This window comes from Hippoglossus stenolepis, chromosome 18 (genome assembly GCF_022539355.2).
Source record: "Hippoglossus stenolepis isolate QCI-W04-F060 chromosome 18, HSTE1.2, whole genome shotgun sequence".
Classification (NCBI taxonomy): domain Eukaryota; kingdom Metazoa; phylum Chordata; class Actinopteri; order Pleuronectiformes; family Pleuronectidae; genus Hippoglossus; species Hippoglossus stenolepis.
The window spans coordinates 8,643,240-8,659,367 of NC_061500.1; the positions used below are offsets into that span (position 1 = coordinate 8,643,240).

The 16,128-nt window shown below is 42.0% G+C and overlaps 1 protein-coding gene across 1 annotated transcript; it reads left to right on the forward strand.

Annotated features, from left to right (window-relative positions):
• Nucleotides 1–1,307: 1,307 nt before the first annotated feature.
• Nucleotides 1,308–15,342, forward strand: LOC118125451 (anthrax toxin receptor 1). Its single transcript, XM_035184019.2, has 18 exons — nucleotides 1,308–1,758; nucleotides 5,141–5,212; nucleotides 5,309–5,380; nucleotides 5,512–5,593; nucleotides 5,694–5,727; nucleotides 5,981–6,060; nucleotides 6,285–6,353; nucleotides 6,447–6,527; nucleotides 6,647–6,707; nucleotides 6,854–6,952; nucleotides 8,080–8,149; nucleotides 8,922–9,000; nucleotides 9,208–9,303; nucleotides 9,421–9,462; nucleotides 9,686–9,778; nucleotides 12,372–12,533; nucleotides 13,477–13,557; nucleotides 14,193–15,342. Exons 1-18 carry the CDS (start codon nucleotides 1,568–1,570, stop codon nucleotides 14,568–14,570), a joined length of 1,842 nt encoding a protein of 613 aa, XP_035039910.1. The 5' UTR covers nucleotides 1,308–1,567; the 3' UTR covers nucleotides 14,571–15,342.
• The last annotated feature ends 786 nt before the right edge of the window (nucleotides 15,343–16,128 follow it).

Genomic DNA, 16,128 nt, shown 5'->3' on the forward strand with positions numbered 1-16,128 from the left:
CACCACTTCCAGGTGGCGCGCTATAAAGACTGGAAGCAGATGGAAACACTCAGCCCATCTCTGACTGAATCTGTCTAACCTTTGGGGAAAAAAAGGCAAATAAATGCATGTCATAAAATGTCAAACCCTCTAAACTGATAATGACGCAGCACATGTGGCATTAACTTTGCATGTTGGGCCCTGTGCTCTTTTTCAGCATGTTCCCGCAGCTTGCACGCTTCTGCTTTGGTTTCTTCACATGCACTTTTCCTCTTTTCAAACCATTCAGACCCACCGAGAAGGGAAAGTTCAGGATGTGTTGGTGACGTTGACTCGGGGGAAAAGCAGCTCACTCTATAAACCCAGAACGACTCTAACGCCGCAGCAGCTACGCATTAAACAGGATCTGGCAAACGAAACCACAAAAGCTGTCGACTTTAAATACACACAGACACCTGTTGGTGAGGAGCAGCAGCTGGGGATGAGACACTGGCGTGAAAAACACGAGAGGGCAGAGAGAGGACACCTGGTGGACAGGTGAGGAGGTGGAGACACAGGCTGGGAGACAAGATGGAAGATGAGAAACAGAGGGAGGTTGGTTCAAAATAACTGTAGCATTTGTTTTCAATTTTCAGCTTTCATTTATAAAAAAAGTCTTAGCTGTGAATCCTGAACTGTGTTATAATTAACAAAAAATAAATATTTTATCAAAAAACACCTTATACAACAACTAATAATAATAATAATGATAAGACCGAATATAATAAAGAGAGTTTTGAACTTGTGATGGTTTTGCATTTATCAGGTAACTTAATGCCATCATTCCTCTTTTCACAAAGTTCAGTAAAGTTTCAGTAAAGTTCAGAGTTTTCCATTTTAATAAAAGATACATTTACATACTTAATTCTGTGGCTCAGCGGGTAAAGCGGTCTGTCCACTAACCAAAGGGTCGGCGGTTCAATCCAAGTGTTCCATGTGCTGAAGTGTCCTTGGGCAAGATACTGAACCACAAATTGCCACTGACGGCTGTGCCATGCACTGTATGAATGTGTGTGTGTGAATGGGTGAAAACTGTTCTGTGAAGATTAGAAAAACACTAAATAAATACAGAGCATTTACATATTTGAGTGAAGACAAACTGAACAGTTAAATGTTGCAGTGACTTGCAAGATGCATCTGTTTACCACTAAGTGGCACTGAAGGATAAGGTGTAGAACTGAGGAAACCTGCAGGAAAAGCCAAAGCATAAATCACTCAAAAGAATGAGCAAGAACAAATGTATGAAAGGAAAGTGCAGGTTCCCCTCATACCTACACATGAAGGAAACAGTAAATCACATACTGAGACGCGTGTTTGGTGTGGTTGTGTGAACTCTGTGGCACAGTGTGCTGAAATGATTGAGTGTGAGGGAGAGGGAGCAGAGGACTTCCCTCCTCCTCTGCCCGCACACATCTGCAGCCCAGGAGATGGGACGCTGATCCACAGAGGAGAACTTCATGCCTCGGAGATCAGTCCTCACGGAATGGCTCGCTGGGCCACAGTGTGCTGAGGGACGAGGTGAAAGGAAAACTCCATCTGGAGACTATTGATGGTTTGCCTGATGCTGTCTCTGAACTTTGGACTGATGACCCGGTGCCGGTGCAGGCAGGTCCTGCTCGGGCTGGAGCTGGGCCTGCTGATTGCGGTCCTGGTGGTCGGCACTGCAGGACAGACCCGCGACAGGAGGGAGGCAGGGTCGTCCTGCTATGGAGGGTTTGACCTCTACTTTGTTTTGGACAAGTGAGTGATCCAGCTTTTCTCTCCATCACAGAGGAAGGCTTGTTGCATGACTCATCTGATGAGAGACTGAGATTTTCTTTTCTAAACAAAGACACAGGTGCAAACATCATTCATGTTCCCCAGACACAATAATGGGAAACCAGTAGCATGACTGTGCCACTGCACTGTAGAAGCAGTTTTTATTACCCCTTGTTAACAAGTATCAGTCGCTGTGATGTTTATAATGTGGTGCAAATTGAAAATAGGGCAGGTTTGTGGTCTCTGTAGACAGAATCATATGTGGGTGTCTTGCAGTCATAGCTGGTTCAAACAAAGCTCAGGTCCGGCTCATCCAGCTGTTACAGATGTGGATTTAATGTGTGTTTATTTTGAAAAGTCACTTTTTTTCTGTTTTTAAAGTTTTTTAAAGCCCCCTCATTTTCCAGTGTAAAGAATTAAATAGCCTTGCAATTGTCCTGCAACAAACTATGGCTGCTGCTGATGTTTTTTACAATCTATTCTTTTGCTGATCATTTTCTAGATTGGTTGATCAGTGGTTTGGGGGCGACTGCATAAAATGTCAGAAAATAGAGGAAAATGTCAGCTGGACTTTCCCAGATTCCAACGTGACATCTTCACGTGCATTGTTCCGTCCGACCAACAGTTTCAAACCCAGAAGATATTTAGTTTCCATTGATACAAAACAGAAAAGCAGCAGCTTTAGAGAAGCTGGAAACAAGAGAATGGTTTTAGTTTCCCCTTGAAAAAAACCTGAAACAAATGATTGATCATCACAATAGTTGCCAATAGGTTTTCTGTTTGCAGAACGGTGTTGTTTTATTTAATAAACACAGAAGCAGATTTATAGAGACTCGAAATGCGCTGACACGAGGGTTAGATTACATCTTCTACTCATCTGTCATGAAGCTAATGTGAAGCTCGTGAACGGGTCAGATCGACTCATGGGTCTGTGAGGTGTTGTTTTGTTGACGCCATCATACTGTCACATTTTCCTGTATGAAAATATGGAGATTTGTAAACTCCTCACACTAGATCCATTCATGCATTTCTAAAAAAAATACACTGCAGCTGTCATTGTTGATTTTTGCAATCAACTTTCTCTATGTAAATTAGTGTTGACATAATGAAAATTGAGTGTGTTGCAGTCACTCTGATGATAAATTGCACTGCGGGGGATTGCTGTTGTCGAACTGTGGCGACGCTTTCGCAGAGTGGAGCAGCCCACATCTAGTCGCTGCAGCTTCGGCTCCCTGGGCCTCGGTCTGCAGAACCCTTTCTCCATCAGAGCCAGATGTTCCAGAGATCCCAAGTTTTTCTGGCCGTCTCTGCACTGGCACTCACATCTCGGGATAAATGAGAACAGAAGCGAGGGAGAAGAAGAGAGGCCGTGGAGTTTACGTATCCAATCACAGACCTCCTTTTTTAAACGTTGCTTTCTTCTGCTGAGTCTGTTTTGCTGAGTCTGCAGCTGATGCAAAATCAGGACCAGATATGATGCTAAGATCAGACAATAAAGTGATGTGGCTCTGCAGTCACTGTTTTGTGTTAAAAGACAAATGTCAAATGTTGGAGATATTAGTGAATCAGCATTCAAAAGAAATAACCACTGCTGTTTTATGTGACGTTTCACTGTGATGGAAACACAGATGAGCTCATATGAGATGTTCAGAGTTGACTGAAGAAGATTCACAATACATACACGAACCAGGAAGGGAGACTTCCCCCAACACCCATTGTTTGCAGTTTAGCAGTCTGACAAAATGTAGGAAGAAGAAATACATAAATTACTACTTCTATTTCACAGATACATAAAGTTGTTTATGTTTCATCAGCAGATGAATCGGTGCAGAAATGAATGAAGACACTTGAAGAATACAGCAAAGTCTCGGGGTATAAACTGAAGGAGAACAAATGTGAATAGACAAATGAGTCAGCCAAAGTTTAGTAAAAAAAAATCCAACTTGGTTATCAATATCAGTAAGAATGTAGATGAAGTGTATGAGAACAATTACTGTGTTTTGGAAAGTGAAGTCAGACAGGATTTGAACAGATGAGATGGATTCCAGATGTGGAGAACACAGTGCAGTGGTTACTCAGCTGATCAGAGAGACAGGAGAAGATAAATGGGATCTGGCTGTACTGTGGCTCGACCTCATCAATGCATATGGTTCCATATCCTTTACACTAGTGGAGCCCTGGAGCGAGGACGTGTCCCAAGTAACAACATGGAGCTCATCATGGATTACTATGATCGCTTTAATCTGAGGTTCACTTTTTGGGTCAGTCACATCAGATTGGCACCGACTGAGGAAAAGGATCATCACTGGATTCACCATCTCACCTCCTGACCCCGGCCATGAACATCAGCCGAGGTCGGGTTTAGAGGCCCAACAATCAAGTGTGGGGTCCGGAAGTCCTCCATCATTATAGATGACATGACAACAACATCAGATCAAGCAGATGGATCCTTTGGGACTTGGATGTTATGAGTTAAGATCGGCTGAACAGAGGAGCAGACACAATTCACAGGCTGATTTATTACAACAAGGTTTCAAAGGACTACAGCACAAAAGATGTGCTGACTATTGCGACTCTAAAAGCGTTTACTGCTGAGGAGGGAATCCAAGGAGTCCACGTCCAAATAAAATCCAGTCCTGAGTCTAGAGAGGAACAGATTCCAGGGGTTAGTGAGGCTGAAGAGGCAAATATATGAACACCCAAAGGAAGTGGAGAGAACAGGAGACTGTGGACCAGGTGGATCTTCGGCAGTTGGCTGAAAAGGTTCAAGAAGCATTCCAACAATTCACTGCAACAAAGGGACAAGAGAGGAGGAACCAGGTCCAGAAGGAAGTGAGAGCTGGTGTTGAGGAGCTTCATGCGAGCCAGACAGCAGGGATTTGGCTACATGGTGCACAGAGAAGATGGGAACAGGTGATGGACCTCATCGAACCATTGGTCCAGGTTTTGGAAGAGTGAACACATCACACTTCTGGAGAACATCTAAATCCCCAACTGAACCCAAGCAGGTCAAATTTGACCAGCACCAGGGTGAAGAAAGCAAATCAGGAGATACAAACTGTGGAAAGAAACCAGGAACTGATCACTCCTGGTTGGGTCACCTGGGTGTCTGAAGCCCAAAGATCCAAAACACCCAATGACCCAAAGTACTATCACTGATGATATGTCCAAGACAACTATTGATGTACAAATTGTATTGGTCCTCAATCTCGAAGATTGTGAAGAAAAATGAACTTAAGTATTTAAAAGAAATTACCTTAAACGACATAGATACTGGAAGACATGCTGGACTAAGTTTAACAAACAATATTTTCATCCAACATCAAGATAGCTAACTTTTAATCCATTGAATCTTTTTTCTCAGGTCTGGCAGTGTCCAGCATTACTGGAATGAGATTTATTACTTTGTGGACCACTTGGCACACAAGTTCATCAGGTGGGTTCACACAGACACAGCTCGGATTTAGAGACTGCATGAGAAAATAATAATAGAAAGTAAAACACAACAGCCGTCTCTTGTTTTTTTTTCCAGTCCTCAGCTGCGGATGTCCTTTATTGTGTTTTCAAGGGAAGGAAGGACTCTCATGCCACTAACAGAAGACAGGTGGCCCATACACAGCCTCACTCACACATTGTCTATACAATTAACTTTGCATTTTTTAGTTCAATCTTCTGTCCTGTGCATTACATTTCATATTAAGTTTTTATTTTCTGGAAAACCTTTTTCATTATCAGAGAGCAGATTCGAATCAAGCTGGAGCAGCTACGTATGGTGCAGCCGGGCGGAGACACCTACATGCACAAAGGTTTTGAAAGAGTAAGTCATGTGTTACTTTAGTTGGCATAAGACATCTAATAATTCAAATGAGGCCTATTTGAATTTAAATCCACTGACGCTTTAAAAATGTGTCTCTCAGGCCAGTGAGCAAATCTACTACGGAACTGGAGACGGTGAGTAGAACGTTTTCCTTTTTAGCGCTGAAGTGAAATCTTTTGATCCATTCATCAGCCTCATATTCACGCACATGGTAGAATAATCAAATCAAGAAGGAAAACACAGCTGCTCTTTCAATCACACGGCAATTATGTGCAAAAATATTTTGAGCACTTGGTTCATTTTAATTCTTACTTTGAAAAAAAAACAATGAAAAAGGATCCGACTGTTTTTTCTTCTTCTGTGTCTCATCTGGCTCTGACTTTGCAGGTTACCGGACGGCGAGTGTCATCATCGCCCTGACAGATGGTGAACTGAGAGAAAACCAGTTTGACTTGGCACAGAGAGAGGTGACGTGAAGACCCTCGGGGTTCGGCATAAATGAACGGTGTTAAAATTAACGAGTCGAGTTCAAGGGAGACGAAGAATTTTTCTCTAACCAAAAGCCAGTAATAATAATAACAACACATAATATCGAATATAATATAAAATATAACACAACACATCATACTGCATATTTGATTGATGATTTTAATTTGACTTATTTGTCTTTTTATGTCTCGTTTTAATTCAGGCCGGCCGAGCACGCCAGCTGGGTGCCACTGTTTACTGTGTGGGAGTGAAAGACTTCAATGAAACCCAGGTTAGCTCATTAGGTTAGCCAATAGGGCAATAAACTAGTAATTAAATAAATGTAGCGACACATAAGTAATCACTCGGCCGTGTTTCTTGACAGCTTTCAACGATAGCAGACAGTCGGGACCATGTCTTCCCTGTGAATGACGGGTTTCAGGCTCTACAAGGGGTCATCGACTCGGTAAAAGACACAAACACTTTAATATCGTGGAAATATGCAAATTCTTAGTTAAGAATCTCAAATGCACTTCCTCAGCTTTTAATTCAGCGATGATTTAAATGACTGTTTTTCCATTTCAGATCCTGAAGAGATCCTGCATTGAGATCCTGGCTGTCGAGCCGTCCAGCATCTGTGAAGGAGGTAAAGAACAAATCACACTTATATCAGGTTACACATAATATTCCCACTCAAAGTTACATATAAGCATGTAATGTATTCACATTATATTGGTGACTCTACTTAAAAAGTCACGGAACATAAACACAATCTATTCTTCTTCATTTCAGAATCCTTTCAGGTCGTAGTCAAAGGAAACGGTTTCCTTCACGCTCGAGACGTACAGAAGGTTCTCTGCAGCTTCCGCATCAATGACACGGTTACTATGAGTAAGTACCTGCTAAAATCTTCTAAAATAGTATTCTTGCTTTAACTTAACAATGCCTTGATATGGTAAATATGAGAATATGATAAAACGTAAGTAATGCAGCTTCTTTATCTTGAGTGAACCTGAACAAAAGCCTGAACATTCATGAAAACTTGAGCAAGTCCATCGTAGAACTGAAATGCATAAATGTAAACTTAAAATGAAAGTTTTGGCAATTTGGAAATGTTTGCTTTCTTTCTGGGAGTCGCATTAGAAAATGCAGCTCTAGCCTGCAGCCACTTAGCTTAGCACGAAGACTAGAACCAGGAAAACAGCCTGGATTCATAAGTCACATATGGATTATTACTGGAGAATGTGTTGCTGTTTTGGTTGAGAATGAAAGACATGAGAGGGAGGAGGAGCCCGTTTAAATCATCTAATAATATATATCATGCAAATCTTAAGGTATAGGACCTTTTGGATACAGAGTGTTACAGTAGACGGACTAAAGAGCAAAATAGACAATAATAACTCTTTGTGGGTGTGAGAATTCAGATGTTGCATAAACTGCCTCCAAGCATATTAATAGACTCGAGAGTAGAAGAGAAAAGCAGCAGTCTTCTGAGATTCCTCTCAGCAGCAGCCATTTACACCATTATTCCAGGTTTATTTTGGCCATACAGACGGGGATGGGGTGGGGGTGGTGGTTGGGGGTGGGGGTGGGGGGTGGGGGGCAGAGCAGCTCATTGTGGCTCACAGTGATTTCAATCCCCGTCCTCCCCAAAAACCTATCAGCAGCCTCCTCCTCTGCTCGGGATCAGCTGGTAAACAGCTCAGCGCTTCTCAAATGTCTGCAGAGGAATGTGGATCTCATCATGGACGAGCGCTGTCTGTGCACACATTAGACGCTCGCTCCGCCAGGCTCAACAAACCACAACACTCCCTCATTTGCCTCATTTTCCACAAGGAGAGGAAATCCAGGAATTTAATAAGAAAATCATATTTCGAGGCTTGAAACTTGTGAAGTTTTTCGGGGCCGAGTATAGAAGCAAGTCAACTTTGCATCACTTTGCTTCATCTTTCACCGATGAGGACTTAACTTGTGATCTTCCAACATATTTATTGTGTTAAATACAAATTGTTCCGCAGTGAAAAGACCCCTGGTGGTGAGGGATACCTACCTTTTGTGCCCAGCTCCTGTTCTGGAAAAAGAGGGAACGTAAGTTACCACTACTGTTAAACCAAAGACCGTAAATAAAGATTGACGAAGCTTCTCCAGTTCCTCCCACTATCCTGAAATGAAGCCAAAATATCCTGGATACGAACGCTGCCATCTCGAGTCTGCGTAGTAGTGATCTCAGAGTAGTGAGGTCCCCTCCTGACAGCTGTCAATCATGATGTTTCACTCCATTCCCGTAGCATCAAATATCTAATATAATTAAATAAGAAAAAGTGAGATAAGAACTTCATAAAATGACAGAAACCATCTTTGAGAAACATTTATTTGACGTGTATTTAAATTGTTTGGTCCATGTCTCATCCACTAACATGGAGGAGGCAGGGTTTATGACGTATACTGCAGCCAGCCACCAGGTGGCGATCGAAGATCCTTGCATATAAGTTACTAGATATTGTTTGATTGGCAGCAGGATTAATAAGTGCTGAACTGATTTGCACCAACTTTTTAATCACTTTCTTTTGTGACATATAGAAGAGAGACTAAAAAGAGACCATTCTGTTTATCTTGATGGGAAAAGTCGTATTCACGATGTTGCAGTCTGTGAGTTTATGTAATTGTGTGCAGATCCACATAATGATGCAGATCTGGTGGAAAATAAAAAAAAAAGATGTTTGGCCTTGGAGCAGGAATGCGCTCCACTGAGTGCTGTGTTCTACTTTGTTCATTTATAACAACAATCCAAGTCAGATTTAGAGTCGAGCTGAAGGTGCTGAGACGCTCGATCATCTTTGCCCTCGTGTCACTTCTGCAGGTCGGCCACTCTGCACGTCAGCATGAACAACGGCCTGAGCTTCATATCCAGCTCCGTCACAATCACTGCAGTCACGTGTGTAAGTACCACGTAAAACAGGAGAGGAATAAAAACAATGGATTTGAACTTGTCTTTTTGTTTGGATTTCATTTGCTGTAGTTTTTTCCAGGTCGATGGTTTCATGTGGTGTTTTTTTTTTTGCACATTTAACTATAAACACAGTTAAAGAAATAAGTAAATCCCACTCACGCTGTTTACGTCCGTGTTCTTCTTCTTCTTCTTCTAGTCGGACGGGAAGTTTGTGGCCATCGCTCTTCTCATCCTGATGCTGCTGCTCATCATCCTCCTGCTGTGGTGGTTCTGGCCCCTCTGCTGCACCGTGGTACGTCAGCCACGTTGGATCCTCTCGGAGTGTGGAACATACCCTTCAACAGCAAATATGCTTGTTAAGACGCAGAATAGCTCTATTACGCTACATCTTTCTCTTTCTTGTTTGCAGGTCATTCACGAGCCACCTCCTCCAGAGATAGACGACAGCTCTGTAAATGCTTTTCTTTTTTTCTTTTTACAGCAACCAACAAACAAATGCACACACAAAACTATTACACATTGCAGCATAAATGAGAAAGAGCATTTCTCATGTGACAGACACTCAGCAAAATAACCCTGTTTTTCTGCTGTTTGAATATTAACTATGCAGAGATAAAGTTTGGAACTCTTACTTTACTCCTCCAAACATGACAACAGTTTTCTCTCCTCTTTAGGATGATGAGGACGGTTTTCCCAAGAAGAGGTGGCCCACTGTGGACGCGTCATACTACGGAGGACGTGGAGTCGGAGGCATCAAGAGAATGGAGGTAACTGAAACAATATATCATGTATGATATCATAAATTGATATATGATAACATAAAATATTCGAGCCATAGACGGCATATAAAGATGGATGACACGTCTCCACTTCCTACCACTATCCAGAAACTATCCCAAAATATCCCGGATACAAATGCTGCCATCTTGTGCATTTGGAGCTGTCTGTGCAGCAATGATCAGCCTTTAGGGAGCTGTCATTTTGCACAGTGCAGAAATCATCAATATTAACGTAAATTAAAATGAATATAAATGCTTTAAAATATTAACATGTTATAAAATCATCTGTCAGTCGGTTTCACATTCACAGGCGATAAACGTGGCGAGCTTAAATCCATGACTCAGCTTGTTTGGAGCTGTTGAAATGTGTGAGCGCAGCAGAGTTTCAGAGAGAAGCAGGAAGCGACTCATACCTTGAAAGAGGTGAGCATGAAATTTCATATGCTGGAAGAGACTGAGTCAGTTGGTTGTCATGACTCTCTTCCCAGAGCCAGTGAGAGTTGAGATGAGGCCAGGGACTGGAAGGACATCGGGCCAAGAGGCCACAATGTGCATTCAGTTAGTGGCTGAATCACGCAAGCTGCCGTGATTCATTTTGTTTCTGTTGGAGCTTTTGATTCTCAGTCCTCTGCTCAGGCAAAGTAAATGCACTCATATGTACATGGAGGTTATGTTTTCATCTGTTAGTCAGTCAGCAGCATTACGGTAAAACCACCCAACTGATTTCCATGACATTTTGTGGAGGGGTGGGTCATGGTTATGTTAGGAGGTTATTTGTTCACACATTGCAAACAAGATTACACAAAACCAACTCAACGAATTTCCACAAAACTTAAAGTGGAAGGATGTGGTATTGGACAAGGAAAAAAACAATTAAATGTTGGTCTGGATCCAGATCAGGGGGCAGATCCAGAGGTTTTTTCCCACCTTCTTTAACAACCTTCTCCCAGAGAATAATTCATGGATCTTGATGAAAACAATTGAGTACATTTTGGGGAGTGATATCCATGAGTTGGTGCAATTTGGTGCAGATCTAAATAAAAATCTGGATCTAGTGGATTCAATGTGGTTTCATAGGAGGACTGTTTGGCCTTGGAGGAGGTGTGCTCTCCACTGAGTGCCGTTCTAGTTGTGCAAAGGTTTAGATTAAGCAACTTGAGATGGTTAAAGGAAAGAATCGTCTCAACTTCTGTTCCAGAGAAGAAAAAAGGTGACAAAAGTTCAGAGTCGTGATCCGAGAGGTTTATTTTCTCAATAAGAAGAGACAGAATGACATCTGGGCCGCGTGTTACTGGAGAGCTGAGCGAGGTGAACAACAGCAAGGAGACTGACACGTCCTCAGGGTCAACAGGGACCAGATGTGCGTGTTGTCTAAGTGAATGAAGGTCAAGGAGAGAGGACTCGCCCTGTCGGTGTAAAGTGTTTCACTGACTGGTGCTGCAGTCGGAGCCTGTGCTGTGAATTCGCCTTGAAGTGGCGACGCTTCCAAACAGAGCTGTGGAAAGTATGCACGGCTTCATTTAAGTGCTTTCGCTGCCAAGTCAAAGTCGTCATAGTTCGTCTGTGGCAGCTGCAAGGGAGTATATTTGAGTAATGAACTTCTAAGGTTTGGGTTTCATTCTCGATCGTGCACGATCAGTCTGGACGTCTAGTTGGGGAGGGGGGGACGCTTTTAGTGATTTTTGTGACATTCTTTAACTATGGGAATGCAGATTGCCTATGGCAGAGGGGCTCTTGTTGAATTTTGAGGTTTCGTGCTATAAACCGGCTTCAAAAGTAAATGCATGAGCTGTCAGACGTTTGGGGGGAAAAACTCCCAACGTCTGAAACTTTGCACTCAATGACACAAGTCTTAATAGGTGGGGGCAACATCTGGTTTCTTGTGGATTTCAGTTGACTTGGTTTGGTTCAATTTTATGTAGATATACTATATAAAAAGGGAGGTGGTCGTGTTTTACTGGTAAAACAGAAATTTGACCTGTTTTTGGCACAAGAGGAATAAAAATCCATGAAAAGTGTAAAGTAAAACTATTATATTCTATTGCAATGATATTCTACTGTAATTTATTCTATTCAAATCTACTCTATTTTAATTGATTCCATTGTAATAAATTATATTCTATTCTATTGCGATTTATTCTATTCTACTCTAATGTATTCTATTCTACTCTATTCCATTGTAATACATTCTATTCTATTCTATTGCATTCTATTCCAGTCTAACAAATCGTCCTCCAAACACTGTGGATATCTGCACCTATTCCATGATAATCAATATCAATTTGTTGAGTCATTTTGCTAAAAACAAATAAATCAAGCTCATTACAGCATGAGCGTAAAAGTCAGTGGAGCACACAGTCACTTGCGTAAATTGTCTGGGAACAACCAATGTTTATACAAACTTTCACGATCATCCATCCAGCAGATGTTGAGAAATGTCAGTCTGCACCAGAGTTCTGAACCATTATAAAAATCAACATCGCCATTAATGCCAGTGTGATAGGACCAAATGTGACGGTGGACTTATCGTCCATCAACCTCTTATAAACACAACTCACTCCAAGCTTCTGTCTTTGTTCAGGTGCGCTGGGGAGATAAAGGCTCCACCGAGGAAGGAGCCAAACTGGAAAAGGCTAAAAACGCTCGAGTTGTGATGCCTGAGGAGGAGTTTGATTTTGAGCCACAGAGGCCGTACCACACACACAAATCTGCTCGGTCCCAGAAGTGGTATTCTCCCATCAAGGTGCTCAAAGCCACTCACTCTGTTCACGCATCTACGGATGAAATACTCTGATCTTTACTTATCACTTAGAGCTCATGTTTAATTCCAGATTTTAGTTAATAATTGGCCTATTTTTACAGTATTAAGATGAGACATTGATTTAGCTTCAGATTGCTTTTAATTCTAATTAACTTTAGTATTTTAAAAACAAATCTCAACATCCAGTTACAGGCTTTTTTAACCATATTGCTCACTTGTATAAGATAAGATAAGATAAGATAAAATAAGATAAGATGTACCTTTATTGATCTGATGTCACAAATGACATAGCATCACAACAAAGTAAAGCAGCACAAGGGGAAAATGTATATTATAAAAATTATTATTTTAATGTATAAAAATAATAATAGAAAACAAAGTGTCAAGGCCTATTTGTTGTCTGACCAGTGCATTTTGTTGTTTGGATGCATCCCCCAGGAACTACTGGGCCCTTATTGCCATTGAATGCATTTGAATACATGGATCACACATCACGAGGTCACATGTTCTAAAACTGGTTCTGACATCGGGACATTTTCCTTTTCGATGGCGTCTGTCCACCGTAACTCACAAATGCTGCTTTCTAAGTGTTTCTGTGATGTGTTACCAGGAAACAGTTAATAAATCCATTTCCTCACATACTAGTCAGCTGAGCGGAGCGTAATAAGAACCAGACATGGACTGGGCTAACCTCTGATCATGGAATCTGTTGAGTGGGTGTTATTCCTAAGAAAAAAACAAGAGTCTTTCTTATGAAACAATCACAGTAACACAATCGGGGCAGAAAAACAGGAGCAGATACACAAATAAACAGATTAACTCATTTCATTATGTGTTTGGATTTGTCTAATAAATGACTATGTCCAAGTAGTCAATACATACCACTGGTATAACATGTTGTTTTTAATCTGTGCTCGTCTCTCAGGGCAAACTGGACGCTCTGTGTGTGTTTCTGAGGCGAGGCTATGACAGAGTGTCTGTGATGCGTCCTCATCCCGGAGACAAGGTGAGACAAGTCAACAGAACCAGAGATTACGAAATTTTGTCCCGATTTCTTTAACGGTGTGTCGAAACATTCATGCAAAACAAACCAATTATCAAGATTAACTGTGTCAACTTTTGGCAGACAGATGTGGAAGAACTTTCCAGAGGTTTAGATCCGTGACCTCTGGAAGCGATGAGGGATGAGGGAAGTTTGCGAGCGGCTTCAAAGAACACGGTAGAAATCGTATATCTGTGTGACATTGAAGACAGTTACTCCTCTGAGTAAACACGTAGAAAGTCAAATCCGCTTCGTATCATAAAAAACGTGACTTCGTGGAAACTCTCGAGTGACATAGTGAGTCGACAAAAGGTGAAAACAACCGCAGCATTGTCGGGAAGAAGGCTCTTGTCTGGAGAAGCCATTAGAATCAGCTCTCAGCGTCAGCTCGGCTCGGCTGGCAGGAACATATCTTTCTTCCAGGACACTTTAACTAAGGGAGGAATTTCCTCTTTGTGTCTGTTGAAAGATTCCCCCCTCTGATTCTGCCAATCGCTTTGCCAGGAGATGTAGATTTAGGCCTTTTTAATTGAATACACACTGAAGGCCTAACTTCACAAACACAACGAGCCTCTGCAATCTTCTTTTCTTCATTACAGGGCAAATGCATAAACTTCACCCGCACCAAGTCCTACCCAGCTCCTCGCTACCCCATCTACAACCATCCGTCCACGCCTGTCTACACTCTGCCCCACGCGTACCAGCGTCGTCCATCAGAGGGCAGCCACTTCTTCGATTTGCCCCCCTCGCCAACTTCAACGCTCCCGCCCCTGCCGTCCACTCCTCCCCCGTCCTCCTCCAGCCCTCCCATGTACACGCCGCCCCCGAACAGAGCCCTGCCCCCCGGCAACGCAGGCCCTGACTCTGCACCTCCGTCCCCTACTGGCTCCCTGCCACCTCCACCTCAGGGGCCTCCTCCTTGCAGGGCGCCTCCTCCGTCACGGCCTCCTCCACGCCCCAACCAGGAGAACCACTGATGATGGAGACAGAGAGAAGAGGAGCAGGGTGCAAGCTCAGGATGGAAAACTGAACGGACCCTTTCACTGTGTCTCTGTTTAAATACGTTACAAACAGAGGAAGAATTGAAGTGACTGTATATAATGTTGATTCAGCTGCACAGTGAACAATCTGTTTTCCTCAACATGTGTCTCACACCTTATGTGCTATGAACTAGGACTTTTCTTCAAGTCTACGAAGTGGATATTTAGTGTGGTAAGCACAGCTTTGGCTATTAATTGCTATTGTCGCTAAGCAACCGGTGATTGAGAAACTAAATGAAATGATGCTGAATTGGTCCAGAATTACAATTTGCTATGGAGATGTATAAACTTGCATTCAAGCCTTTACCTGATATGAATTATTTATCTAAAATTATGTTTCACTGTTTTGCCTCTTGAAAAATGTTGATTTGAAAAACCCAGTGACTCCATGTATTTGCATGCACGGCTGTCTGGTAAGTGCCGTCTTAAAAACTGTACATCTTGTAAATGAAATCACAAAATTGACCATATATGTATAAATACATGATGTTTATATATATAGATTTGATGTCCGATGCTTGTGGACGCTGGCATTTTTTTTACAACGAAAGTAAATACGAATATTTACTAAAACGATTTAGATTAATACACAAGTGCACAACTCAGAAGAGCTTTCTACAGAGACCTTTCACTCTAAATGTAATTATCACTTTTAATGAATCATTTTTACTGATTGATTTATAAGAATGAAATAAAAATTTCAACAATCCTATGAGTCTACGAGGATACGTCATTGTCAGATGCCTGAATTCAGACATTTGATAAATGTACTTGCTGCAGCACAGATCAGGCTGATCCACGTTTCTGAGGAAAGTTTGAGACTTAACTGTCAAATGAATTTACATCTGCATCTACTTTTTTTTTCCTCACTTCCATGAGTGCTAGTTTGATTACAGCCATTTTTCATGGTTCTGCGGGTGGGTTCAAACATCTCCCTCACTGTCCTGCTGTGGAAAATATGGAGGGACTATATGGTGCATAAATACAGTTGACCATATAAGGGAGGGACTTTTACTACGACATAAAGTCTGGAGACATCATGTAATCCTCTGCACAGCTCCACCCGTCCTCAGCCTACTCAGCAAGACGGATTGAAAACAGCTGAACATATGTGTGTGTGTGTGTGTGTGTGTGTGCAGGACTATAAAAACAACGTATACGATCTGTCAACCAAAGATGACACAGCATGTGAAGACCTTGTTGTAAATCAGGCCTCTGGTTATGGAAAGACATGATCAAGTTCATCAGTTTGAATTGAAATGCTGCATGTTTTTAAGAAACCTATCTACAGTCACGTCAGAAATCAGTGAATTCTCTGTCATTCATCTATAAAACTGAATGAGGACGTGGATAAAAACGAAGGTTTCTTTGCTGAGTGGCTGATTTGACCTCTTTGTCATTGGGAGAGGAGGAGGTGAGTTGCAGCTGATGCCCCCGATGTCTCTCGGAGATGACTGGGCACAATGAAGAGGCTCTGGGAAGCATCCGATGTGGG